Source organism: Melanotaenia boesemani, chromosome 19, assembly GCF_017639745.1.
Source record: "Melanotaenia boesemani isolate fMelBoe1 chromosome 19, fMelBoe1.pri, whole genome shotgun sequence".
Lineage (NCBI taxonomy): Eukaryota > Metazoa > Chordata > Actinopteri > Atheriniformes > Melanotaeniidae > Melanotaenia > Melanotaenia boesemani.
Window position 1 is genome coordinate 31473525 of NC_055700.1, and position 25560 is coordinate 31499084.

At 49.0% G+C, this 25560-nt stretch overlaps 2 protein-coding genes across 4 annotated transcripts in view; both read right to left on the reverse strand.

Moving 5' to 3' along the window:
• Nucleotides 1–25560, reverse strand: part of LOC121629696 (glutamic acid-rich protein-like) — a 57522-nt gene continuing 31962 nt past the window's right edge. For both annotated transcript variants that reach the window (XM_041969417.1, XM_041969419.1), the window contains one exon: nucleotides 1–2584. In XM_041969417.1, coding sequence (XP_041825351.1) covers nucleotides 427–2584 — 2158 coding nt within the window. In that variant the 3' untranslated portion in view covers nucleotides 1–426. The remainder of the gene's footprint in view (nucleotides 2585–25560) is intronic.
• Nucleotides 15716–16641, reverse strand: LOC121629706 (small cysteine and glycine repeat-containing protein 4-like). Of its 2 annotated transcripts, none has more exons than XM_041969436.1 (2): nucleotides 15984–16641; nucleotides 15716–15875 (listed from the first exon to the last, which is right to left on the reverse strand). In XM_041969436.1, exons 1-2 carry the CDS (start codon nucleotides 16360–16362, stop codon nucleotides 15751–15753), a joined length of 504 nt encoding a protein of 167 aa, XP_041825370.1. In that variant the 5' UTR covers nucleotides 16363–16641; the 3' UTR covers nucleotides 15716–15750. The 2 variants fall into 2 exon arrangements, with proteins under 2 accessions (XP_041825370.1, XP_041825371.1); XM_041969437.1 differs by having other exon boundaries at nucleotides 15716–15805; nucleotides 15980–16641.

Below are 25560 nucleotides of genomic sequence, written 5' to 3' on the forward strand. Positions count from 1 at the left end.
TTTATTCATCACCAGTAGCACATATGCTGACATTTCACATATTAAATCTCCCCTTACTGTGACTCCAACAGTATTCAAACAGACTTTGTGTATGCAGAGATGAACTCATTGCATCACAGGGATGCACACTTAGAGCAGAGAGTCACAAACAGGCTGTAAGGGTTAGAAAAGGTTGGTGTTGTAACAATGCAAAACACTGAGATAATTTATTTGCAGTTTTCAGACTATTCCTGTGGTGGTTTAGTCACGGAAACCTTTGACTGACAGGAACTTCAAGTTCACTGTTTCAGAATAAAGAGCCACCTCCAGTTCTGGGTTGTATGGTTTCATTCTGCAGGACACAAGTAGACTGATACCCCACATTTTTTAAAAATGTCAATGTTCTTTTATATGTACTCTATTTGAGCTATCAGAAAAGAAAAAAAATCAGCATTCCTCTACATCCTCCTCTTCCTCCTCTTCCTCCTTGGCAGATGTCTTGGTCATTTTCCAGCTGAGAGCCCACTCCTGTCTCGGCATGGCTTCCTCTTCGTGCATCAGGCCCATGCATCTCCGACTCCGGTGCTCCATGGAGAAACAGGCCACTTCATCCTCGTCCGGCTTCTTCCAACGACTGATCCTCCATGATTCCCTCCAAGCACGCCACTCTGCTTCCTCTTCTTCCTCTTCCTCTTCCTCAGTGCCGTCATCCCTGGCTCTGTGAGCCACGGCCAGCATGCAGGACTGCCGCCAGGAGGCGAAGGAGGCGCTGAGTTTATGGAACTGTAGGTGGAGCGGCACATCAGCTTTCTGGAACTGCTTTCTCTTATCTTTTATCTCCTCCTCCTCTTTTTCATCTTCCTCCTCCTCTAGTTCGTCATCCTCATTCTTGTCTTTGTGTGTTTCTTCCTCCTCCTCACATTCCTCTCCTTCCTCCTCTTCCTCGTTATTCTCAACTTCTTTATCACCCTCTTCACTGTCTGCCATTTCATCATTTCGCTGCTCTTCACCCCCCTTTTCATCGTTTTCATCTTCCTCATCTTTATCTGCCTCGTCTACATTCCCCAGTTTGTTTTCACCCTTGTTCTTATAGATATCATCATCTTCCTCCTCCTCTTCATCGTCCTCTACTTCATCATCTTTGTCTGTCTCCTGGATTTTGTTCACAGCTTTTTCTTCTTTGGCTTCATTGTCCTCCTCCTTCTCCTCTTTACCCTCGTCCTCCTCCTTCACCATCTCCTCTTCTTCAGGATTCTGAGCCCTCTTGTTTTCCTCTTTCTTGTCCTCCTCAACATTACCACCCTCTTCATCTTCATTCTTGTCTTCATTTTCCTCTCCATTTACTTCTTCCTCTTTATCCTCATCCTTATAGTTTTCTTCATCCTTCTCTTCTTCATCTTCCTCGTCTTCATCGTGTTTGTCATCTTCTTGTTGCTTGCTGATATCTTCCTTTTCCTCCTCTCCTTCTGCATCATAAAATTCATCATCATCATCCTCTGTTTCACAGTGTTTTTTATACTCTTCAATTTTGTTATGTTCATCTTCCTCCTGCTCATCTTCATCCATGTCTTTGCTCTCCTCTTCTGAGGTGTCTTGTTCCTTCACCACATTTTTTTCTTTATCTTCAACTTTTTCTTTGTCATCTTCATCACTCTCTTCATCCTCTTCATCTGCTTCGTTTGTCCCATCCTTGTCTTCCTTTTCTTCTCTCTCTTCCTCATCTTCAACCCTCTTGTCTACTTCCTCTTCTTCCTCCCTCTCCTTTATTATATCTTCCTCTGCAGGTTTGTCTTTTTCAGTGTCGTCTCCCTTCTCCTCTTCTTGCTCCTCTTTTCCATCATTTTTCAGCTCCTTGTTTTCTGTTTCTTCTCTTTCTGCATTTTCCTCGTTATACTCATCTACCTCTTCCTCATCCACTGCGTCATCCCTCTGCTTCTTGTCTAATGTGTTGTCCTCCATCTCTTTATTTTCATCATTATCTTCTTCCTCTTCCTCCTCCTCAGATACTTCATTGTCTTCATCCTTCTTGTTTTCTTCTATATCTTTCTCCTTTTCTTCATCATCATCCTCATCTTCATTCGCATCCTCTTCATCATTGTCATCTACATCACTGTCTCTCTTCTCTTTATCTTCCTCTTTGCTCTCCATATCCTTATTTTTGTCATCTTCATCCTCATCTTCTTCCTCTTCCTCCGCCTCTACTCCTTCATCCTCCTCTTCATCTTCCTCATCATCTTCCTCAATCTTTTTGTGAAAGTCTGCTAATACTTCATTGCTCCTCTCCTCCTCGTCTGCTTCATTTACAGCTTCCTCCTCTTCCTCCACTCCTTCGTCCTCATCATTTTCTTCTTTGCTCTCATTGTCCACCCTATCATTATCCTCCTCATCCTCTGTTTCATCCATCGTTTCTTCATCATCCTGCTTCTCTTCCTCCTCCACTTCTGATTTAATAGAGATCTTTGGGGTCTTCCAAGCCTCCGTCCACTCTGTGAAGTCTGAGGTTTCATCTTCCATCTCTGAGCAGAGGTGGAGGTTTGTAGTTCTGCGTCTCCTCATCAGCAGGTTGCTATGGTGATGATGGGAGTTTATGGAAGCTTGACGCCACCTGTGAATGAAGTCAAAGTCTGGATTATAGTTTGATCAGATCAGTTTTACTGAAGCTTTCACATCATAAAATTTGAAACAGGAAAGTGGATCTCATGCCCATAGACGGATTACCATGAGAGTTCAGCTCCAAGAAGATAATTCTGATAAAGTAGGTGTATGTAGAAATGTGGAGGAGCAGCTCTGTTTGGTTTCACCCAGGTCAGTAAAGGTAGAACTTTAAGTTTAGTGTGAAGCCCTGCCTTAGGTTCACATGCTGGATCCCAGGAGGTCAGAGAGATGCTAAAGTTCTCTTGTAGATCTCTATCTAGGGATGGCTACAATATATAGGTGTAAAAAAGGTAGTAACTGAAGATCAGAAAAGTTGACGCAGCTATAAGTCTGACCTGATACCTCAATTTCAGCTGATAGGATTGGCTATGATATTTTCTTTCTTGCTAACTTCATTGGCTGTCTCTCTATTTAAGAAGCTCATGGTGTTAGAGGCAGGCGGAGAGGCAGGAGTAGAGGTGCATGGAGAAGTTGGTGGACAGGCTGTTGGAGAGGTAAGAGGGGCAGGAGGAGATGCAGGTGGAGAGGAAGAAGTAGAGGTAGGAGGGAAGGCAGAAGTGGGTGGAGAAAATGCTGGAGAGGCAGTTGAAGAGACAGGAGTAGAGGCAGGTAGAGGTGGGTGGAGAAACTGGTGGACAGGAAAGAGGAGAGGTTGGTGGAGATGCAGGTGGTGATGTAGGAGTAAAGGCAGGTAGAAAGATAGGTGGAGAGGCAGGAGGAGAAGTTTTTGGAGAAGCGGTTGGAGATGCAGGTGGAGAGGCAGGAGTAGAGGCAGGTAGAAAGACATGTGGAGCAGCAGGGGGAGAGGTGGGTGGACAGGCAGGAAGGGAAGTTGGTAGAGAAGCGGTTGGAGATGCAGGTGGAGAAGTGGGTGAAGAAGCTGGTGGAGAGGTGGTTGGACAGGCAGGTGGAGAAGCTGGTGGAGAAGATGGAATAGAGGCAGGTAGAGAGGCAGGTGGAGATGCAGGTAGTGAGGTGGTTGGAGAGGCAGGTAGAGAGGCGAGTGGAGAGGCAGGAATAGAGGCAGGTAGAGAGGCGGGTGGAGATGCAGGTAGCGAGGCGGGTGGAGAGGCAGGAGCACAGGTAGGAGTGGAGGCAGGTAGAGAGACAGGTGGAGAGGTGGGTGGAGAGGCAGGAATACAGGTAGGAGTGGAGGCAGATGGAGAGGCAGATATGGGTGGCTGGTGGATAAGTGGTTGGAGAAGTTGCTGGACAGGCAGGTGGAGAGGCTGGAGGAGAAGTTTTTGGAGAAGAGGTCGGAGATGCAGGTGGAGATGTAGGAGTAGAGGCAGGTAGAAAGACAGGTGGAGAGGCAGGAGGAGATGTTTTTGGAGAAAGGGGTTGGAGATGCAGGTGGAGAGGCAGGAGTAGAGGCAGGTAGAAAGACAGGTGGAGAGGCGGGTGGAGAAGTGGGTGGAGAGGCAGGAGTAGAGGCAGGTAGAAAGACAGGTGGAGAGGCGGGTGGAGAAGTGGGTGGAGAGGCAGGAGTAGAGACAGGTAGAAAGACAGGTGGAAAGGCAGAAGGAGAAGTTTTTGGAGAAGCGGTTGGAGATGCAGGTGGAGAGGAAGGAGTAGAGGCAGGTAAAGAGGCAGGTAAAGAGGCAGGTGGAGAGGCAGGGGGAGAGGTGGGTGGACAGGCAGGAAGGGAAGTTGGTAGAGAAGCGGTTGGAGATGCAGGTGGAGAAGTGGGTGAAGAAGCTGGTGGAGAGGTGGTTGGAGAGGCAGGTGGAGAAGATGGAATAGGGTGTCGCTGGTGGCAGGTAAGGGTGTCGCTGGTGGCAGGTAAGTGACGCTAATGCTGTAGGTGACGTAGTTCCGGGGGAGACGGCAGATTCAAACTAGGCGCGCCCAAACATTTCTACTTTCATTCGATTGTATTTTGTGCCAGCCTAATCAAAATATTCTTTAAAGTAGGAAAATAGTGTCTTTAAAAGGTACACTCTGGAGCACAGCGGGGAGGATTTGGCCAGCCTGACAGATTTTATAGATCGTTGTTACGACAGAATCGTCATGGGGAAACCAAGCTACACCTCCACCCCCTCCACCTCATCCAAGTCCAAGAGACAGCGAAATGAGGATTCACCTGGAGCTATTTCACCAACGGGGAACGACTCAACAGATGTTCTGATCTCCATAGATAAGAAACTCAGTAGTTTTGATGCGCGTTTGAGTCTGGTAGAAATTCTCCACAAGGAGTTCCAGGCGCTACGTGAATCATTAGAATTCAGCCAGAAGCAGGTGGAAAGTCTGGCTGCAGAAAATGCCGGTCTCAGAGAGACGGTAAAATCCCTCACCGAGGGCTTGACCCGTCTCTCAGATGAAAATAAGAAGATCAAGGAAACGGTGATCGATCTGCAGGCGCGGAGCATGAGAGAGAACCTGGTATTTGCAGGGATTCCAGAGCAGACGGAGGAGGACCCCGAGACCACGGTGAAAAACTTTATCAAAACCCACCTGAAGCTCCCGGAGGAAACGGTGAAAAACATCTCCTTTCACAGAGTCCATCGGCTCGGCGGGAGGAAACCCGGGTCCAGCAGACCAAGACCTATTGTAGTGAAGTTCGTCAGCTTCAAACAGAAGGAGCAGGTGAAGAACCAGGGCCGCGAACTGAAGGGGACCAACTTCGGAGTAAACGACCAATATCCGAGAGAGATTCTGGACCGACGGAGAGTCCTGTTTCCCATCAGAAGGAAATCTATGGCTAATGGCGCTCGCGCTGTCATCGCGGTGGATAAACTGTTTATTAATGGACAACTGTACCGTGACCCGGACATCACTCCGTGGCTCTTCTGATCCCAGGTGCTGTAAGTCAATCTCTCCAAATGATCACTCTTAACTCGCCATTATAGATCACTGACAGTAGAACACACTGCTCGTCTCACCACAGCATCTACACCTAGATCGATGTATTTTTTTCTGTTTTACCACTCTTCTCACTTTTCACTTTTCACTATCTTTCTATTTCACGTCTTCACTGTTAATTGTAATCCAGCTCGTAATATCAGCAGCGCACGCAACACCGTCAGGACGCACAGCCGCACCATACATGATACATATAAACACTCGCGTTTACTGTATGAGAGAACACGCATTAAGGTAGACTACATATACGGACATTTAACATACGGACAAACGCGCGCAATCAGGCTGCATGCAAACACGCGCGAACACGCAGAGGGGTGCACAAAGACACATGCGTCAGTAACACGCATGAAGCATTAAACCGTTCACAATAACCATGTTAAAAATCGTCTGTTGGAATGTACATGGAGCCGGTTCCAGGGAGAAGAGGTTGAAGATCTTTAATAAATTACAGGAGCTGCAGGCTGACATTGTCTTACTACAAGAGACTCATCTAACAAACTCAACCATAGATCTTCTTAAAACAGCTCAGTTTCCTCATGTTTACTCAGCTTGTTACAATTCTAGGCAGAGAGGAGTAGCTACTCTTATTAATAAGAGACTAAATTTTGACATAGATAGCACAGTAGTGGATCCTGAAGGCAGATTTCTGATAACTTTATTATCTATTTGTAATATCAAATTATGTATTACCAATGTGTACGGCCCCAATGCAGATGATCCCTCCTTTTTCCACTCCCTGTTTGCTACACTCCAGAATTATTCAGATAACAGAATAGTGCTAGCTGGTGATTTTAATGTAGTCTTGACTGAACAAGATCGCTGCAGCACATCAGGTAGTCATCGAGTCTGGCAGTCGTCAGAAACTATCAAACAGTACATGAAGGATTTTGGTCTTTGCGATGCTTGCCGCTCTCACCATCCTAAACTAAGAGAATACACCTTCTTCTCTTCAGTTCACCACTCCTTCTCTAGAATAGATTATATTTTAAATAGTAACTCACTAATGGGCGACATTTCAGAGACTCAGATACATCCAATCAGCATCAGCGATCACGCACCAGTTTCATTCAGTCTGAGAAACAAAAATAATAAACCGATTGGTAAAAGCTGGAGATTTAACACCTCTTTATTGAAAGATCCTGAGTTTATTGATTATTTTAAAAAAGAATGGTCAATTTATATAGAAAAAAATGACATGCCTGAAACTTCAGCGTGTCTCCTTTGGGAAGCAGGAAAAGCAGTAATGCGAGGGAAAATAATTTCCTTCTCCTCACATAAGAAGAAGAAGGAAACAGCAAGAGTTTTAGAATTAGAACTCAGGATTAAATCATTGGAGGAGGCTTACCGCATTTCCCCCGAAGAGCACACAATGAATAATATAAGGAAAACTAAATTGCAGCTTAAAGAAATTATAGATAAAAAAACACAGTTTTTAGTGCAAAGACTTCGCTTGGAGAACTTTGAACATAGTAACAAATCTGGAAAGTTTTTAGCAAATCAACTAAAAACAAACAAGGAGAAAACAACAATCTCCTCTGTTAAAGATCAAGACGGAAACATCAGCCATGACCCAGACAAGATAAATGACACGTTTAGAAGCTTCTATAAAACATTATATGAATCACAGATTAATCCAACAGATGAACATATTGAACAATTTTTAAACAACATTAATCTACCAAAATTAAAAAATGAAAATAAAATAACTTTAGATGCACCTATTACTGTAGATGAACTCCACGAAGCTCTCTAACATATGCCCAACAATAAAGCCCCGGGTCCAGATGGTTACTCAGCAGAATTTTACAAGGAATTCTGGACAACGCTAGCTCCTACATTTTATAATATGTTGTTAGAAATACAGGAAAAACAAAAACACCCCAAAATATGAACTTAGCTAATATAACACTATTGCTAAAACCAGGCAAAGACCCCACACTTCCATCCAGTTACCGTCCCATATCTTTAATAAATGTAGACCTGAAAATAATTAGTAAAGCTCTTGCCAGAAGGATAGAAAAAATAACCCCTCTTATAATACATCCGGACCAGACAGGTTTTATAAAAGGTCGACATTCATCTACTAACACGCGTAGACTAATTAACCTCATAGATTACTCTACTTTACATAATCTAGAATCCACAATCATTTCTCTAGATGCAGAAAAAGCCTTCGACAGGGTAAACTGGAAGTTTCTATTTGCAACACTAGACAAATTTGGGTTTGGACCTGCTTTCATAGAGTGGATTAAAATATTATATAATAACCCAAATGCATGTGTGAAAACCAACGATCAAACTTCTCCAAGCTTTCGCTTACAGAGAGGCACCAGACAGGGCTGTCCACTCTCCCCCTCACTTTTTGCCATTTTCATAGAGCCGTTAGCAGCTGCTATTAGACAAAATATAGAAATTAAAGGAATCCAGGGCAAAAATATAGAACATAAAATAAGTCTTTATGCAGATGATGTATTACTCTTCCTTCAGAACTCACAAACATCACTCTCTGAGACAATCACAGTTATTAATAAGTTCTCATCAATATCTGATTATTCTATTAACTGGTCTAAGACTACAGCCATGTCCATCAACTGTGACCTACAAAACATCCCTAATATCAAAATACAGACAGGAAACATTAGATATTTAGGTATAAATATTTCCCCCAGATTATCAGATTTAACAAAATTAAACTATGTTCAGCTACTAAAAACAATAGAAGATGATCTCTTACGGTGGAGGCGCTTACCCATCTCACTAATGGGGAGAGTTGCCACCATTAAGATGATGATTCTACCTAAAGTTAATTATTTATTTTCAATGATACCCACTAAACCCTCCACCAGTTGGTTTAAATCTCTGGACTCTTTCATATCTAAGTTTCTTTGGAAAAACAAGCCGTCACATATCAGTCTTAAAACCTTACAGCAGACTAAAGATAGAGGAGGACTGGACCTACCAAACTTTAATCACTACTTTATAGCTAACAGGCTGCAGTACATCTCAAAGTGGCTCAAACCCAGTTATCTGGATGAGCCGTGGCTAGATGTGGAGCAGGCTTTGTGTGAGGACTTAGTCATCTCTGACCTGCCGTTCATTAGCTCAACCATTAAACCATATAAGTGCTTTAAAAGCCTTAACATCCGTTTTTCCTTAATGGCTTGGTGGGAATTCTGTAAGATAACCAGATCTTCCCTCTTTCCATGTAGACTTACACCCATCTGGAACAACCCTGACATCCTGCAGAACAAAAAGATGATAAACTTCACTCAATGGAAGACTAAAGCAATACAACAGTTAGGACAGATAATAGAAAATGGAAACTTTGTATCTTTCAACACAATTGTCTCACAGTATGGAATCAACAGCAATAAATTCTTAGAGTACCACCAACTAAAATCAATTATATGTAAGAAGTATACCCCTGTACAGTTAGACTTGCAGCTTCCTGTCAGAATAGCAGAATTCTTGAATCTTAATACTCCAAAATTATTATCAAAAATATATAGATTACTTGCAAAGCTAGAAGACAGGATATCTCTCCCAACTTCAAAATGGGAAGATGATTTATCTAATAACTTTGATCAGAAAAGATGGTCACAAATATGTTTAAACACGTTTAAAATGACTCAGAATTCAAATATACAACTAATACAATTCAAAATTCTCCATAGAACTCATTATACAGGACACAGGATGTTCAGGATGGGCCTTTCACCATCAGATATCTGCCCACACTGCTCTGAGAACACTTCTGATAGCTACATCCATGCGCTGTGGTCCTGCACACCTGTCCAAAGGTTCTGGATTAAGGTGTGTGAAGATCTCTCAAAATGGTTTAAAACCAGTTTTTCTGCAAACCCCACACTTTGCCTACTGGGCGACCTGGGTGACACTAACATAGGAATACACTCCATAAACTTGGTCCTCGCAGTCTTATGCATCGCAAAGAAAACTATTCTTGTGAACTGGAAAGATAAGAATAATTTGTCTATCCAGCAGTTTAGAAATCTCCTGTTAGATCACATCAGCATTGAGACAATGTCTGCCTCCTCCAGGAACCAATCAGATGACTTTCATTCCCTCTGGTCCCCTGTGACTGGCTACATCACCTAATGTAGGTGGAGGATTGCGGCTTCGCTGGGATGGGGGTGGATATGGGTGGGGGGTCCCTGGTGGCTTCGGGTCTCCGGTTGTCTCCTGGGTGGGGATCTCGGCTGCTCCGCTGCTGGGTCGGCTGGGGGTTCCGGTCTGGGCGGGCGGCATTGGGTGGGCCCCGGGGTGGGGCTGCCTCGTGGCGGTGGGGGGTGGCTGCCGGGGTGCCTGGGTCGGTGTCCGTCGGCCCCTGGCCGGGTGGCCAGTCGGGCCCGGGGTGGGCCGGGTGGGGGCCCCGGGCTCTGGGGTGTCGGGTCTCCCCCCTCTCCTGGGGGTGGGGGGTCTGCCGCTGCTGGGGGGGGCTGGGCCCGTCCGGATGTGCCGTGCCGGGGGTTGGTCCGTGCCCTGGTGCTTGGTCGCAGCCCCGGAACCTGGGTGGGGGTGTGTTTGTGTGTGGGTGTGTGTGTGTGTGTGTCTGTGGGTATGTGGGTGTGTGTGAAGGTATGTATATATGAGTGTGTGCACGTGGAGGTCGAGGTGTGTGTGGAGGAGTGAAGGAGTGGGTGGAGGCGTGAGTATGTATGGAAGTGCTTGTGTGTATATGCAGGTATGTATGGGAGTGTGTGTGTAGTGGTGTATGTGTATGGAGGGGTATGAGAGTGTGTGTGTATGTGGGCACCGGTGTGTGTGTTTATAGGTATGTGCTTGACGTGTGTGTGTGGAGGTATGTGCACGTATTGAGGTGTTGGTATATAGAGGCGTGTGAGAGTGTGTGTGAGTGGCTGGGGAGAAGAAAAAAAAAAAAAAAAAAAAGAGTGTGTGCGTTTGCAGGGGGTTAGGACGTGTCCTCTGGGGGGCGCCCTGGCTGGGTGTTGGGGGCGGGGGCCTGGGGTTCCCTTCCTTCGCCTCGCCCCCCTCCCACTCAGAAAGAGGAAAGTGGCCCCTTGGGCTGGTGGCTGGCCCCTGGGGGGGTTCGTGGCGTGCCTGGGTTGGGGTGCCTGCTCTGGGCCTGTGACGCCCTTCGGGGCCGGCGGGGGACGGGGGCGCCCTAAGCCACTGGCGGGTCGTCTTCCAGGGGGGAGGCTTACCCCCCTCTGGACCTACATCTCCTGACCCCTCCCCTCCCCACTCTTCACTACATACACAGGTAGGGCCGTGGGGGGTGTGCTTGTTGCGCTGGGCGGGGCAGGGGGGTCATCATAGTGGCCCCGTTGCTTCGCCGAGCGGCAGCATGCCTCCCAGCTTTTAATTCCACTTAGTCACTGAGCACAAATAACATTTGCAACATACAAACACGTTTTGGGGGGTGGAACATGCGAGGTCAGGTGGGTGGGACTGCTCAGGTGGCCCCACCCCCTCCTCAATGCAGTTACTGCCCCCCAATTTTAACCCTCTTTTTTTTTTTAATTGCAAACAGCACATAATATATTCCCTCACTAGTGGGGGAGGGAGGGGGGATGGGGTCTTCAAGCGCCCCTGTCTCCATGGATGGCCCGGGGGCGGGGCGGGCCGGGTGGCCTGTCGCGTTGGCCCGGGGCGTGGGCGGGCTGTCCCGGGGGGTTTGGCTGCTGGCCCTGGGGGGAAGGTGCTGTTTTGGGGGTGGGGAGTGGGGGACTGGGGGGGGGGTGGGGGCCTGGCTCGTGTCTCCTCGCCTCCTGGCTGGGGCTGTCCCCCCGCGGCGTGGGGTGGCGGGAGGATGGTGGTGGGGGGATGGTGTTTGTGTGTGTGTGTGTGTATGTGGGGGGGGGGGGGTGGTGTATGGGTGGGAGAGTGGTGTGTGTGTGGGGGGATGGGTGGTGGAGGGATGGTGTGTGTGTGTGGGAGGGTGGGGTGTGTGGAGGTGGATGTGTGGTGTGTGGGAGGGGGGGTGGTGTGGGTGTGGGAGGATGAATGGTGGAGGGAGGATGTATGTGGGGGAGGATGGGGTATGTGTGGGAGAATGTATGGTGCAGGGATGGGGAGTGTGTGGGAGGATGGATGGTGAAAGAATGGTGTGTGTGCAGGAGGATGGATGGTGTATGGGAGGGAGGATGGTGTGTGTGTGGGGGAGTGGTGTATGTTTGGGAGAGTGGGTGATGGAGGGGTGGTGTGTGTGTGTGTGGGAGGATGGGGTACGTGAAGGTGGATGTTTGGTGTAGGAGAGGGAGGACGGTGTATGTGTAGGAGAATGATGTATGTGTGGGAGGATGGGTAGTGGAAGGATGGTGTGTGTGTGTGTGTGTGGGAGGTGTGAAGGTGGAGGATGGTGTATGTGTGGGAGGATGAGTGGTGGAGGGATGATGTGTGTGTGGGAGGATGGGGTAGGTGTGGGAGAGTGTATGGTGGAAGGATGGTGAGTGTGTGGGAGGATGGATGGTGGAAGGATGGTGTGTGTGTGGAAGGATGGATGGTGGAAGGATGGTGTGTGTGTGTGGGAGGACAGAGTATGTGAGGGTTGGATGGTGCATGTGTGGGAGGATGAATGGAGGAGTGGAAGGAGAGTGTGTGTGTTTGTGTGTGTTGGTCTGGGGGGGGGGGGCAGGACTGGTTCTCGGGGTGTGCGGCTGGGCGCTGGGGTGTGGGGCTGGCCTCTGGCGGTGGCCGTCTGGGCGGGCCGGGTCCCCCCGGGTGGCGTGCTGGCCCTTGGCCTGTGGGGGTGGGGGGTGTCCCTGCGCTCCTGGGCCCGGGCCCTCTGCCCCGTCTGTCCCGGGCGGCCGGTGCCCGGGGGGGTCGGGGACTGCTGGCCTTGGCCTGTCGGGGCCGGTGCCCTGTGTCCGCGGGGCGGCTCCTGCTGGGGTCTCCTGCTGCTGCTTTCCTGGGCGGGCGAGTGGTCGTCTCTGTGGACCGGTCGGGATCTGTAGCCTACGGGGGGGCGGGTGGCCTGGGTCTCGGGACCGCTGGCCTGACTCTGGCCTCTGTTCAAGTGAGGTGGCATCTGCATGATCACTCTGCATGGTCACTCCTTCCTGAACGTCTCCACACAGTCTTTGCGTCGCCGTGTGGCCGAGTTCTCCAGCATATCCACACAGGTTTCTCTGCGCGTGTTCTTGAATACAGCAGTTTCACTTATATCTATTATCATATTTTTTTTCTTTTTTTTTATTACTTCTGTTCTTATTATTATTATTATTACTCTTACTCTTATTATTATTACTACTACTATTATTATTATTACTATTATTGTGATTATTATTATTGTTACTATTATCAACTAGTTGTGTAATGACCTACTGGTCAGGATGATCTTAGCTATATATGTTGCAAGTAGTATGGATTACATGGTTTTCTGTATAATGTTTTAAGTCCCCACCCGCACTCCCCACACCCTTTCTGTCCCTCTCTCTCCCCTCCCTCTTCTCTCTACTTTCTTTTCTATCTCTCTCTCTCTCTGTCCCCTCCGGTCGAGTCCAGCATTAAGAGTCTGATTTAATAAAGTTTTTCATGTCATCAAGAGGGACTTTATACATGTAGTATAAATCCCTGCTTGATAGAGTAAAATTGCCCAGCACCAGACAGCAGCCAGACAATCATTCTGTTTGCAACGATGCTGGACAAGACAGGTTAAAAAAAAAAAAAAAAAAAAAAAAAAAAAAAAAAAAAAAAAAAAAAAAGGAGATGCAAGTGGAGAGGTAGGAGTAGAGACAGGTAGAAAGACAGGTGGAGAGGCAGTAGGAGAAGTTTTTGGAGAAGTGGTTGGAGATGCAGGTGGAGAGGTAGGAGTAGAGGCAGGTGGAGAGGTGGGTGGAGAAGCGGGTGGAAAGGCAGGAGTAGAGGCAGGTAGAAAGACAGGTGGAGAGGCAGGGGGAGAGGTGGGTCGACAGGCAGGAAGGGATGTTGGTAGAGAAGCGGTTGGAGATGCAGGTGGAGAAGTGGGTGAAGCAGCTGGTGGAGAGGTAGTTGGACACGCAGGTGGAGAAGCTGGTGGAGAGGCAGGAATAGAGGCAGGTAGAGAGGTGGGTGGAGATGCAGGTAGCGAGGTGGGTGGAGAGGCAGGTAGAGAGGCAAGTGGAGAGGCAGGAATAGAGGCAGGTAGAGAGGCGGGTGGAGATGCTGGCGGAGAAGATGGAATAGAGGCAGGTAGAGAGGCGGGTGGAGAGGGGGACTTACTTGCTGAAAGGGAATGGAAAAAGGCAGCGAGAACGGAAATACACAAGTCTAAACTAAGGTATAAGGAAAGAACTGAAGCAGAATTCCGCAGTAATAATATTAAGAGAGCTTGGTCTGGAATGAAAACCATGACGGGAATGCAGACAAAGAGTAACTGCACTATTTCTCTTGATGGTTTTAACTCTGATAAACACTTAGCAGATGGTCTTAATAAATTCTTTCTTCGTTTTGAAAATGTTGACGAAACACCTGGATGTTTTAAAGGGAAAGACTGCTGCTCTTCCATCTTTCTCCTTTGATGTTAAAGAGGTGGCTAACCAGCTGAGGCATGCTAAGGCCAAGAGCCCTGGAAATGATCATATCTGTGGGAAGGTGTTAAAATTATGTGCAGATCAGCTAAGTGTGATTTTTCATTATATCTTCCTGCAATCTTTAAAGCTGCAAAAGGTTCCCAAGATCTGGAAACATTCTGTAATTGTTCCTGTGCCTAAGTGCAGCTCCCCTGTTGGTTTAAATGATTTTAGACCTGTAGCGTTGACCTCTCTTGTTATGAAGTCTTTTGAAAATATTATTAAGAAAGAAGTTTTATCCCAGGTAGAAAAGTACCTTGATCCATTCCAGTTTGCATACAGGGCGGGTAGAGGCATGGAGGATGCTGTGGTTACCCTTTTACATTTGTTGTTAAAACACCTGGAAGGCACCAAAACTCACGCCAGAGTTTTGTTTGTGGATTTTTCATCCGCATTTAACACTTTGCAACCCTGTTTATTGGTTGAAAGGCTTACTGATTTTAAGATTCATCCTAACTTGACTGGCTGGATTTTAGATTTTCTTACTAATAGGTCCCAATGTGTGAAGGTGAATGGCACGTTTTCTAATGTGCTCCCATCTTCCACAGGTTCTCCACAGGGTTGTTGTCTTTCTCCTCTTCTATACATTCTGTACACTGACGAGTGTCGCAGTAATGTTAATAACAGATATATTTTAAAGTTTGCTGACGACTCGGCCATCGTTAGCCTTCTTGAGGAAGGTGAGACAGCACATGGGCAGATCGTGGATGATTTTGTGAGCTGGTGTGACAACTCCTCCCTCCATATAAATGTGTCCAAAACCAAAGATATGGTTATTGATTTTAGGAAGTCTCCGTCAAACCCCCCGTCTACTTTTATTAAAGCAGCTGCCATCGAGGAGGTAGACAGTTATAAATACTTGGGTGTGGTCTTCGACAACAAATTATTTTTTAAGTCTCACATTGACTTAACCTCAAAAAAGGTTCATAAGAGATTATTCTTTTTAAAAAAGATGAGGTCTTTTAACGTTTGCACTAAAATGTTGTCTCTTTTTTACAAAAGTGTAATTGAATCGGTTTTATCCTTTTGTATTATTGCTTGGTTCGGGAGCCTAAGTTTGGCAGATAAAAACCGCTTAGGTCGCTTAGTCAAAGCTGCTGGCAAAGTTTCTGGATCCCAGCAGGAGGGTCTGTTACAATCTGTCCTGCCACTCCCCTGATTCTCCAGCACTCCCCTGATCCTCCACACCTGTTCCTGATCCGCTCATCGTAATCTAGTCAACCTGCCACACCTGTCTTCCTTTGTTCCCCAGTCCTTTATATACCCCACCAGTTCAGTCTCTCATTGTCGGACCTTAATCCACACATCTCAAGGACTCACTCCCGTTCCGTCTCCAGATTCCTCACGTCCCAGTCGGTAATCGTATGTGTATCTGCAATATTCCATTCTATGAATAAATCTGTTAAACGTCCCCTTGGCTTCCTGGAGTCCATGTGTAACAGAAGGTCCGACCAAAAACCGACGAAATGTGCTGGAGAAAACGCATTCAGGAGGAATTACTGCCAGACCTGGAGGTTTACCTTTCCCCGAAGGACTTCAGTGCGGTCCACACCACATGGGACACCTATGTGGACGCACTGGCTGAGCTCCCCGGACCCCTGGTGAGGCTCCGCTCAGCGATGGACCTGGTCACCCAGTTGGAAGCCAGACCAACCCTTCTCCTTGTGTTTCCGGATCTGGCCGAACTGGTAAAGGAGGCTTGGGAGGTTTATATGGAGGCTCAACTGGAGAGTGTAGGTTTGAGAGCACCACCAGCGTCTCCCCCGGCTTCCACGCCAGCGCCTGCAGCGTCTCCCCCGGCTTCCACGCCAGCGCCTGCAGCGTCTCCCCCGGCTTCCACGCCAGCGCCTGCAGCGTCTCCCCCGGCTTCCACTCCAGCGTCTCCCTCGTCGCCTCCAGCTCCCAGGCTCACGTCCCCTGTGTCGCCTCCAGCTCCCAGGTTCACGTCCCCTGTGTCGCCTCCAGCTCCCAGGCTCATGTCCCCTGAGCTGACGTCTGCTCCGGCTCCACAGCGTCCGACGCCCCAGCAACGGTCTACTCTGGCTCCACAGCGTCTGACGCTACAGCCACGGTCAGCACCTGTCCTGCGGCCTCCTGTGCCTGTTCCCCGGTCCTGTCTGGCTCTACAGCATCCGACGCCCCAGCAACGGTCAGTTCCGGCTCCACAGCGTCCGACGCCACAGCCACGATCAGCCCCGGTCCTGCAGCCTCCCATGTCTGCTTCCCAGTCCTGTTCTGCTCCGCAGCTTCCAACGTCTGCTCCCCGGTCAGCCCCGGCTCCACAGCGTCCGACGCCCCAGCCACGATCAGCCCCGGTCCTACAGACTCCCATGTCTGCTTCCCAGTCCTGTTCTGCTCCGCAGCCTCCGACTCCTGCTCCCCGGTCAGTCCCGGCTCTACAGCGTCCTACACCACAGCCCCGGTCTGCACCAGCCCTGCAGCCTTCTCCGCCTGCTTCCCAGTCCGGTCCGGCTCTACAGTGCCAGACGCCACAGCAACGGTCAGTCCCGGCTCTTCTGCGTCTGACACCACAGCCCCGGTCTGTTCCTGTCTTGCAGCCTCCCGTGCCTGCTCCCCGGTCTTCACCGGATCTCCCACATCATACACCGATGCCACGGATTGTTCCTGCTCGGTCTCCGACGTCTGCGCCACGGGCGGCACCATTGTTACCTCCGACACCAGCGCAACGGTCCTGTTCGGCGCTCACCAGTCCGAGGTCAGCTCAAGTCTCCGAGGAGGTCGACTGCTTCGACGCTCCTCTCCCGCCAGTGGGTCCAGTCTCCGAGGGGGTCTCAGAGCGAGACGCTCCTCTCCAGCCCCTGGTTCTGTCCAGCCTGTCAGTTCCTGTCTCCGAGGAGGTAGATGGTTTCTGCGCTCCTCTCCTGCCAGTGGCTCCGGTCTCCGAGGGGGTCTCCAAGTGGGACGCTCCTCTCCAGCCTCTGGGTCCTTCCTGTTTCCCGCTCCTGTCAGTGCGACCTTCCCGTCGCCCACCAGAGACTCAGCTCCAGTCAGTGCGACCTCCCGGTCGCCCGCCAGAGACTCAGCTCCAGTCAGTGCGACCTCCCGGTCGCCCGCCAGAGACTCAGCTCCAGTCAGTGCGACCTCCCGGTCGCCCGCCAGAGACTCAGCTCCAGTCAGTGCGACCTCCCGGTCGCCCGCCAGAGACTCAGTTCCAGTCAGTGCGACCTTCCGGTCGCCCGCCAGAGACTCAGTACCTGTCTGTGCGACCTCCCGGTCGCCCACCAGAATTATTATTAACATGTCTCTGTCTTCCAGAGCTCCTGTCTGCACCCCTCTCTGCGCTCGAGCTTCAGTCTGTGTGCCTCCCTGCATTCCAGCTTCAGTCAGCACACCTCCCAGAGCTCCAGTCAGCGCGCCTGCCAGAGATCCAGCTCCAGTCAGCGCGCCTGCCAGAGATCCAGCTCCAGTCAGCGCATCCCTCAGGCCGTCCGCCTGAGCTCCAGCTCCAGCCAGTGCATCACTCAGGCTGTCCACCTGAGCTCCAGCTCCAGCCAGTGCATCACTCAGGCCGTCCGCCTGAGCTCCAGCCTGCGCAGTCCTCCGGCTGTCCGCCTGAGCTCCAGCTCCAGTCCGAGCGGCCCTCTGGCAGGCCACCGGAGGTCCAGCCTGCTCAGCCGCCGCCAGAGATCCACCTAGCCCGTTCGCCAGAGCCCCGGTGCAAGCCAGCCCGTCCGCCAGGGGTCAGCCACAGGCCCACATGTCCTCCGGGTCGTCCTCCTTCCGTGATCCGGCCCAGGTCTGCTCGTCCTCCGGGTCGTCCTCCTTCCGTGATCCGGCTCTGGTCTGTTCGTCCTCCGGGTCGTCCTCCTTCCGTGACCCGGCCCAGGTCTGCTCCTCCTCCGGGTCGTCCTCCTTCCGTGACCCGGCCCTGGTCTGCTCGTCCTCCGGGTCGTCCTCCTTCCGTGACCCGGCCCTGGTCTGCTCGTCCTCCGGGTCGTCCTCCGTCCATGACCCGGCCCTGGTCTGCTCGCCCTCCGGGTCGTCCTCCAGAGATCCGGTTCCGGTCAGTCCGGCCTCCCAGGTCCCGGACCTGGCCTGCTCATCCTCCGGGGCGTCCTCCAAGGATCCGGTCCAGGTTTTCCCGTCCTCCTGGATGCCCACCAACGTTTTGGGTGTTTTTGTCTTCCCCTTGTGGTCGTCCGCCAGGACTCCAGCTCCTGTCCTCACAGCCTTCCTGTCGTCCTCCCCGGCCGTCTGGAATCCGGCCTTTTGGAGGGGGGGGTACTGTTACAATCTGTCCTGCCACTCCCCTGATTCTCCAGCACTCCCCTGATCCTCCACACCTGTTCCTGATCCGCTCATCGTAATCTAGTCAACCTGCCACACCTGTCTTCCTTTGTTCCCCAGTCCTTTATATACCCCATCAGTTCAGTCTCTCATTGTCGGACCTTAATCCACACATCTCAAGGACTCACTCCCGTTCCATCTCCAGATTCCTCACGTCCCAGTCGGTAATCGTATGTGTATCTGCAATATTCCATTCTATGAATAAATCTGTTAAACGTCCCCTTGGCTTCCTGGAGTCCATGTGTAACAGGGTCTTTTGGCCATTTTTAATGAAAATGTATTAAGGAAAGCCCATTCTATGTTAGACTGCCCGAGAATGAGTTCATTTTATTACCTTCTGGCCGTCGCTTCAAGGCCACTTTGGGGAGGACAAAGAGACTTTGAGATGCAAGTGGAGAGGTAGGAGTAGAGGCAGGTAGAAAGACAGGTGGAGAGGCAGGGGAGAGGTGAGTCGACAGGCAGGAAGGGATGTTGGTAGAGAAGCGGTTGGAGATGGAGGTGGAGAAGTGGGTGAAGAAGCTGGTGGAGAGGTAGTTGGCCAGGCAGGTGGAGAAGCTGGTGGAGAGGTAGTTGGCCAGGCAGGTGGAGAAGCTGGTGGAGAGGCAGGTAGAGAGGAGGGTGGAGATGCAGGTAGCGAGGTGGGTAGAGAGGCAGGTAGAGAGGCTGGTGCAGATGCAGGTAGCGAGGCGGGTGGAGAGGCAGGAATAGAGGCAGGTAGAGAGGTGAGTGGAGAGGCAGGAAGAGAGGCAGTAGAGAGGCGGGTAGAGAGGCGGGTGGAGATGCAGGAATAGTGGCAGGTGGAGAGGTGGGTGGAGAGGCAGGAATAGAGGCAGGTAGAGAGGCGGGTGGAGATGCAGGAATAGTGGCAGGTGGAGAGGTGGGTGGAGAGGCAGGAGTACAGGTAGGAGTGGAGGCAGGTAGAGAGACAGGTGGAGAGGTCTGTGTAGAGGCAGGAATACAGGTAGGAGTGGAGGCAGATGGAGAGGCAGATATGGGTGGCTGGTGGATAAGTGGTTGGAGAAGTTGCTGGACAGGCAGGGGGAGAGGCAGGAGGAGAAGTTTTTGGAGAAGAGGTTGGAGATGCAGGTGGAGATGTAGGAGTAGAGGCAGGTAGAAAGACAGGTGGAGAGGCAGGAGGAGATGTTTTTGGAGAAGAGGTTGGAGATGCAGGTGGAAAGGCAGGAGTAGAGGCAGGTAGAAAGACAAGTGGAGAGGCGCGGGGGGGGGGGGTGGACAGGCAGGAAGGGAAGTTGGTAGAGAAGCAGTTGGAGAAGTGGGTGAGGAAGCTGGTGCAGAGGTAGTTGGAGAGGCAAGTGGAGAAGCTGGTGGAGAGGCAGGAATGGAGGCAGGTAGAGAGGCGGGTGGAGAGGCAGGCGTAGAGGCAGGTGGAACGGCGAGTAGAGAGGCGGGTGGAGAGGCAGGTGGAAAGGCGAGTAGAGAGGTGGGTGGAGAGGCAGGTGGAAAGGCGAGTAGAGAGGCGGGTGGAGAGGCAGGAGTAGAGGCAGGCGTAGAGGCAGGTGGAGAGGCAGGTAGCGAGTCGGGTGGAGAGGCAGGAATAGAGGCAGGTGGAGAGGCAGGTTGAGAGGCGGGTGGACAGGCAGGTGGAGAGGCTGGCGTCCCTTAAAAATGTCTAAATCTGCATTTGTCTTGCTTTCTATCTCCTTACTGAACCAGTGAAAGCAACCGCTCTCAGAAAAATGTCAAATAATCACTATGTTATGTAAACACCCCACTTGCTTACATTTCCCATCAGGTTATTTTTCAGTTACATGCTAGGACCAGAATATGATAATGTTAAGTCAATGGTTGAACTTTTCCGTGGTGTCTACACGTCTTCCTTGATCCAGAACAACTAAATAAAATTACAAGGCACGTTTGCTAATGCAGAAAGAAATGTTTTTAGTTTCTTTATTGTAATTTAACTGATCTACCTCAGGTACACTATGCAAGTTTCACTGTTGGAAAACATTTTTGTGCCTGTGTTTTACCTTCCTTTTTCTTTTATTTACAATTTGAAATGACTTCCAATGAAGCACCTCAATATTTTGGCCTGTTTTTTATGTTATGGTGGAAACTTGAAATTACACTTACAGGGATAGTTGAAAAGCTCACTCTATGGTCACTCAGATAACACACTAATTACAGGAGGTGATTTTAACATTATACTGGACAAACAAAGTACCACAGGAGCTCATCGAGTCTGGAAATCCTCAGAAACTGTAAAAGAGTACATGAAGGATTTTTGTCTCTGTGATGCTTGGCGCTCTCACCATCCCACACTAAGAGAAAACACCTCCTTCTCTTCAGTTCACCATTCCTATTCCAGATTAGATTATTTCTTAACTAGCAGCTCGCTGATGAATGACATGTCAGAAATCAGAATCCATCCTATTAGCATTAGTGATCACGCACCAGTATCACTCACTCTGAGAAGTAAGAGCAATAAACCAGCAACTAGAAACTGGAGATTTAATACGTCACTACTTAAAGATCCTGAGTTTATCAGCTACTTCAAAAGAGAATGGTCCTTATATCTAGAAAATAACGACTTGCCAGAAACTTCAGCGTGTGTTCTTTGGGAAGCAGGAAAAGCAGTAATGAGAGGGAAAATTATTTCCTTTTCTTCTCATAAGAAAAAGAAGGAAACTTTGAGAATTTCAGAGTTAGAACTCAGAATTAAATCCTTAGAGGACACTTACCATGTCTCTCCAGAAGAACACACACTAAATGCTATAAGGAAAGCTAAACTTGAACTTAATGAAATAATAGATAAAAAGACGCAATTCTTGGTGCAAAGACTTCGCTTGGAGAATTTTGAGCATGGCAACAACTCTGGACGGTTCCTGGCTAATCAGTTAAAAACAAACAAGGAGAAAACAACCATCTCCTCTGTCAGAGATCCAGAAGGAAACATCAGCCACGACCCTGACAAGATAAATAACACTTTCAAAGAATTCTATAAAACATTATATACATCACAACTAACTACAACAGATGACAATATTGGTAAGTTTCTTAGTAACATCAATCTTCCACAATTAAAACATGAAAATAAAATGGTCTTGGATTCCCCCCTTTCAGTCGGCGAACTCCAAGAAGCTCCAGTCCAGATGGTTACCCAGCAGAATTCTACAAAGAATTCTGGACAATGCTGGCACTCACTTTCTACAATATGATATTAGAAATAAAGGAAAAACAAAAAATACCTTCAAATATGAACCTAGCCAATATTACTCTACTATTAAAACCAGGTAAAGACCCGACACTTCCATCCAGTTACCGTCCAATTTCATAAATAAATGTACATCTCAAAATAATTAGCAAAGCTTTGGCCAGAAGGATAGAAAAAATAACCCCTCTAATAATACATCCTGACCAAACGGGCTTTATTAAAGGTAGACATTCCTCTACTAACATGCGTAGATTAATTAACATCATAGATTATTCTACTCTACATAACCTGGAATCCACAGTCATTTCTTTAGACGCAGAAAAAGCATTTGACCGAGTAAACTGGAAATTTTTATTTGCAACGTTAAACAAATTTGGGTTTGGGTCATCTTTCATAGATTGGATAAAGATATTATATAACAACCCAAATGCATGTGTGAAGACCAATGATCAAACCTCTCCAAGCTTCTGTTTGCAGAGAGGAACCAGACAGGGCTGCCCGCTTTCTCCATCACTCTTTGCTATTTTTATTGAACCTCTAGCTGCTGCCATAAGACAAAATAAAGAGATTAAAGGAATCCATGCCAAAAATATAGAACATAAGATAAGTCTTTATGCTGATGACGTATTACTTTTCCTCCAGAACTCACCGACATCTCTCCCCCAGACAATCACACTTATTAACACATTGTCATCAATATCTGACTACTCTATTAACTGGTCTAAGACTATTATTATGCCCATCAACTGTGACCTACAAAACATACCCAATACTACAATACAGTCTGGAAACATTAGATATCTAGGCATAAACATTTCCCCCAGGTTATCAAAACTAACAAAGCTAAATTATGTCCAGCTACTTAAAGCAATAGAGGATGATCTCTCATGGTGGAGGCACTTACCCATATCACTCATGGTGAGGGTTGCCACAGTTAAAATGATGGGTCTATCTAAAGTAAACTACCTGTTTTCAATGATACCCACTAAACCATCCTCCAGCTGGTTTAAGTCACTGGACTCACATATATATTAATTTTTATGGAAAAACAAGCCATCACGTATCAGTCTAAAAACTTTACAACAGACTAAAGATAGAGGCGGATTGGAGCTACCCAACTTTAATCATGTTTTCTTAGCTAACAAGCTGCAGTATATCTGCAAATGGCTTAAATCTAGCAGTATGGATAAATCATGGTTAGATGTAGAGCAAGCCTTGTGTGAGGATGTGTTTATCTCTGACCTGCCATTCATCAGCTCAGCCATCAAAACACATCAGTGTTTTAAAAGCATCAATATCAGTTCCTCCTTAGTGGCTTGGTGGGATTTTCTAAAAATAACCAAATCCTCACTTTTTTCATGTAAGTTTATACCCCTCTGGAACAACCCTGACATCCTGCAAAACAAAAAGCTTATCAATTTTACTCATGGAAAAATAAAGGAATAAAAGAGTTAGAACATATAATAGAAAATGCAAACTTCTTATCATTTAATATGCTCACTTCACAATATGGAATCAGTAGCAAAACATTTTTAGAATATCACCGGCTCAAATCTATTATATGTAAAAAAATATACCATTAATCAATTAAACTTACAGCTACCTATTAGGGTGGCAGAATTCATGAATCTCAATGCCCCAAAGCTATTATCAAAACATATAGACTATTATCCAAACTAGAAGACTCAATCTGTCTTCCAACCTCAAAATGGGAGGGTGACTTATCCAGTAACTTTAATAAAGATAAATGGTCACAAATATGTTTAAACACCTTTAAAATGACAAAGAATTCAAATATGCAACTAATACAATTCAAAATTCTACATAGAACTCGTTATACAGGACAAAGGATGTTCAGGATGGGTCTGTCACAATCAAACATCTGCACACACTGCAATGAAAACACACCAGACAACTATCTCCATGCCTTGTGGTCCTGCACACCTGTCCGCAGGTTCTGGCTTCAGGTATGTGTGGACATGTCAACATGGTTTAAATGTAATATTCCTACAATCCCCGCACTATGTCTACTAGGTGACTTGGGTGACATTAATATGGCAATTAACTTTGCACACATGATACGTACAGCATTATGCATCGCAAAGAAAACTATCCTTGTGAACTGGAAAAACAAAAATAATCTGTGTATTTAGCAGTTTAGGAATCTCTTTGTTGACCACATCAGTAGTGAGACAATGTCTGCCTCCTCAAAGAACTATTTAGCTAAATCGCATTCCCTCTGGTCCCCTGTGCTTAGTTCCATCACTTAGTGTAGGTGGAGGACTGTGACCTCATTGCTATGGGGGTTTGAGAAATGGCCGGGAGTGACTGGTGGTTGCGGGTTCTTTGTGGTTGCCCGTGGTGCAGGACCGGGCTGCTCTGCGGTGGGGGTGGCTCTGGGTCTGGCCTCGTCGGGGGCCAGCAGTTGGAGTTGCCTCGTGGCCTCGTGGCGGGGGGTGAGGCCACTGATGGTGCCTGAGTTGGTGGGTGTCGGTCCTGGGCCGGGCGGCCGGGCTATTCCGGGGCGGGCTGGGTGGGGGTTCTGGGCTCTGGTGCCCGGGGGTGGTCCTTCTCCCTCCGGGGTGGTGGGCTCCGTCTGTGCCAGGGGTCTGGGCCTGCCCGGATGTGCTGCCGTGGTGTGGGTTGGTGCATGCCCTGGTGTCTGGTTGACACCCTGGGACCCAGGGTATGGCCCGGGGGCAGGGGGGGTGTAGGGGTTTGAAGGAGGGCTGAGTGGGATTCAGGGGATTATAGGAGGGGGTACTGGGGTGTGAGACAGGGATGCTTGTATGTTGTGTGTGTGTGTCTATACTTTGGATGATGTTTGTGTGGATGGGGGGGGGGTATGTTTGTGTGATTGCGTATGCATGTGTTAGGATGAGTGGGGGTGTGTCTGGGGAGTAAGAGTGGAAGGGTTGGATGCTGTGTGAGTGTTTATATTTTTTGGGTGGGGCTGAGAGGGCATATATGAGTTAGGATGAGCGGGAGTGTGCAAGGAAATAGGTGTGTGCATGTGTTTCTGTGTGTGGTTGGGGCGGGGTTAAGCCACTTAGGTGGCTCCCGGCTCATTGCGGTCACTGCCCCTCAATTTTAATTGCACACAACACACACTACATAAACAGTCAGGAGCGGGGAGGTATTGGGGACCTCTCACACCCCTGTTCCCCCTGTGTGTGGCCGGGGGGAGGTGGTTGCCCCGGGGCCGGGTCCCGGGGTGGCTGCGCTGGTGGGCTGCTGGCTCTGTGGGGGTTGGGTCAAGGGGGGGGTGCTTGGGGCTCACTGTCCGCTGGTCCGCCTGGGGTGTCCCCCACGGGGCATGGTGGGTGGGTTGTGTGTGGCGTGACTGTGTGGTGGTGAGTGATTGTGGGTGCGGCGTGGGGGAGGGTGTGAGTGTGGGGTTAAAAGGGGGTGCAGATTGAAGTAGGTGGGGAGTGGGGGGAGGGGGCCGATAGCACCCTGGTTCCCAGGGTGTGCGGCTGGAACATCGGGGTGTGTGCTGGCCTACGGCGGGTGGCTGTCTGGGGAGGCCTGGTCCTCCTAGGCTTGTTGCGGGCCCTCTGCCTTTGAGGGGTGGGGCGGCCGCCTCTGGGCTCCTGGGGCCCTGGGCCCTTCGCTTGGGCTGCCCTTGGCCCACTGGGGCCTGTGCCTCGGGACCGTGGGGGGCTCTTGCTGGGGCTCTCCTCTGCCGCCCTTCGGGTGGGGCTGGAGTCGTCTTTGTGGTGGGGTGGTTTGGGTTGGTGCTCCGGGTCTGCTGCTGAGGGCCTGGCCCAGGCCCTGGTCTGCCTCTGGCCTCTGTGGAGGTGTGGTCGCATTTGCATGATCTCACTCACCACTCTTCATCACTGATCACTCCTTGTTTCTCATGCTCTGCATGCTGACACAGTCACTGAGTTGTCTAGTGGGTTTTAATACTAAGCGATAATTATAATTTTTTTCCTGGGAGTTAGTATCTGGTCGCTGTTATGTCTTTTTCATTTGGTTATTATTTAAAAACTCTTAATGACTGGCAGCCCTGTTTTTTTTGTGTGTGTGTTTTTGCTTTTGTAAAAG

Bases quoted from the DNA above. Each gene is read 5' to 3' on its own strand.
- LOC121629706 (XM_041969436.1), bottom strand. From the start codon at position 16,362: ATGGGAGTCTGTAGGACCGGGGCTGATCGTGGCTGGGGCGTCGGACGC. The intron at 15,876-15,983 runs CAGGGGACGTGA...ACGCTGCAGGCG, and splicing joins CCTGGGAGCTGGAGGCGACA to CTGGCGTGGAAGCCGGGGGA.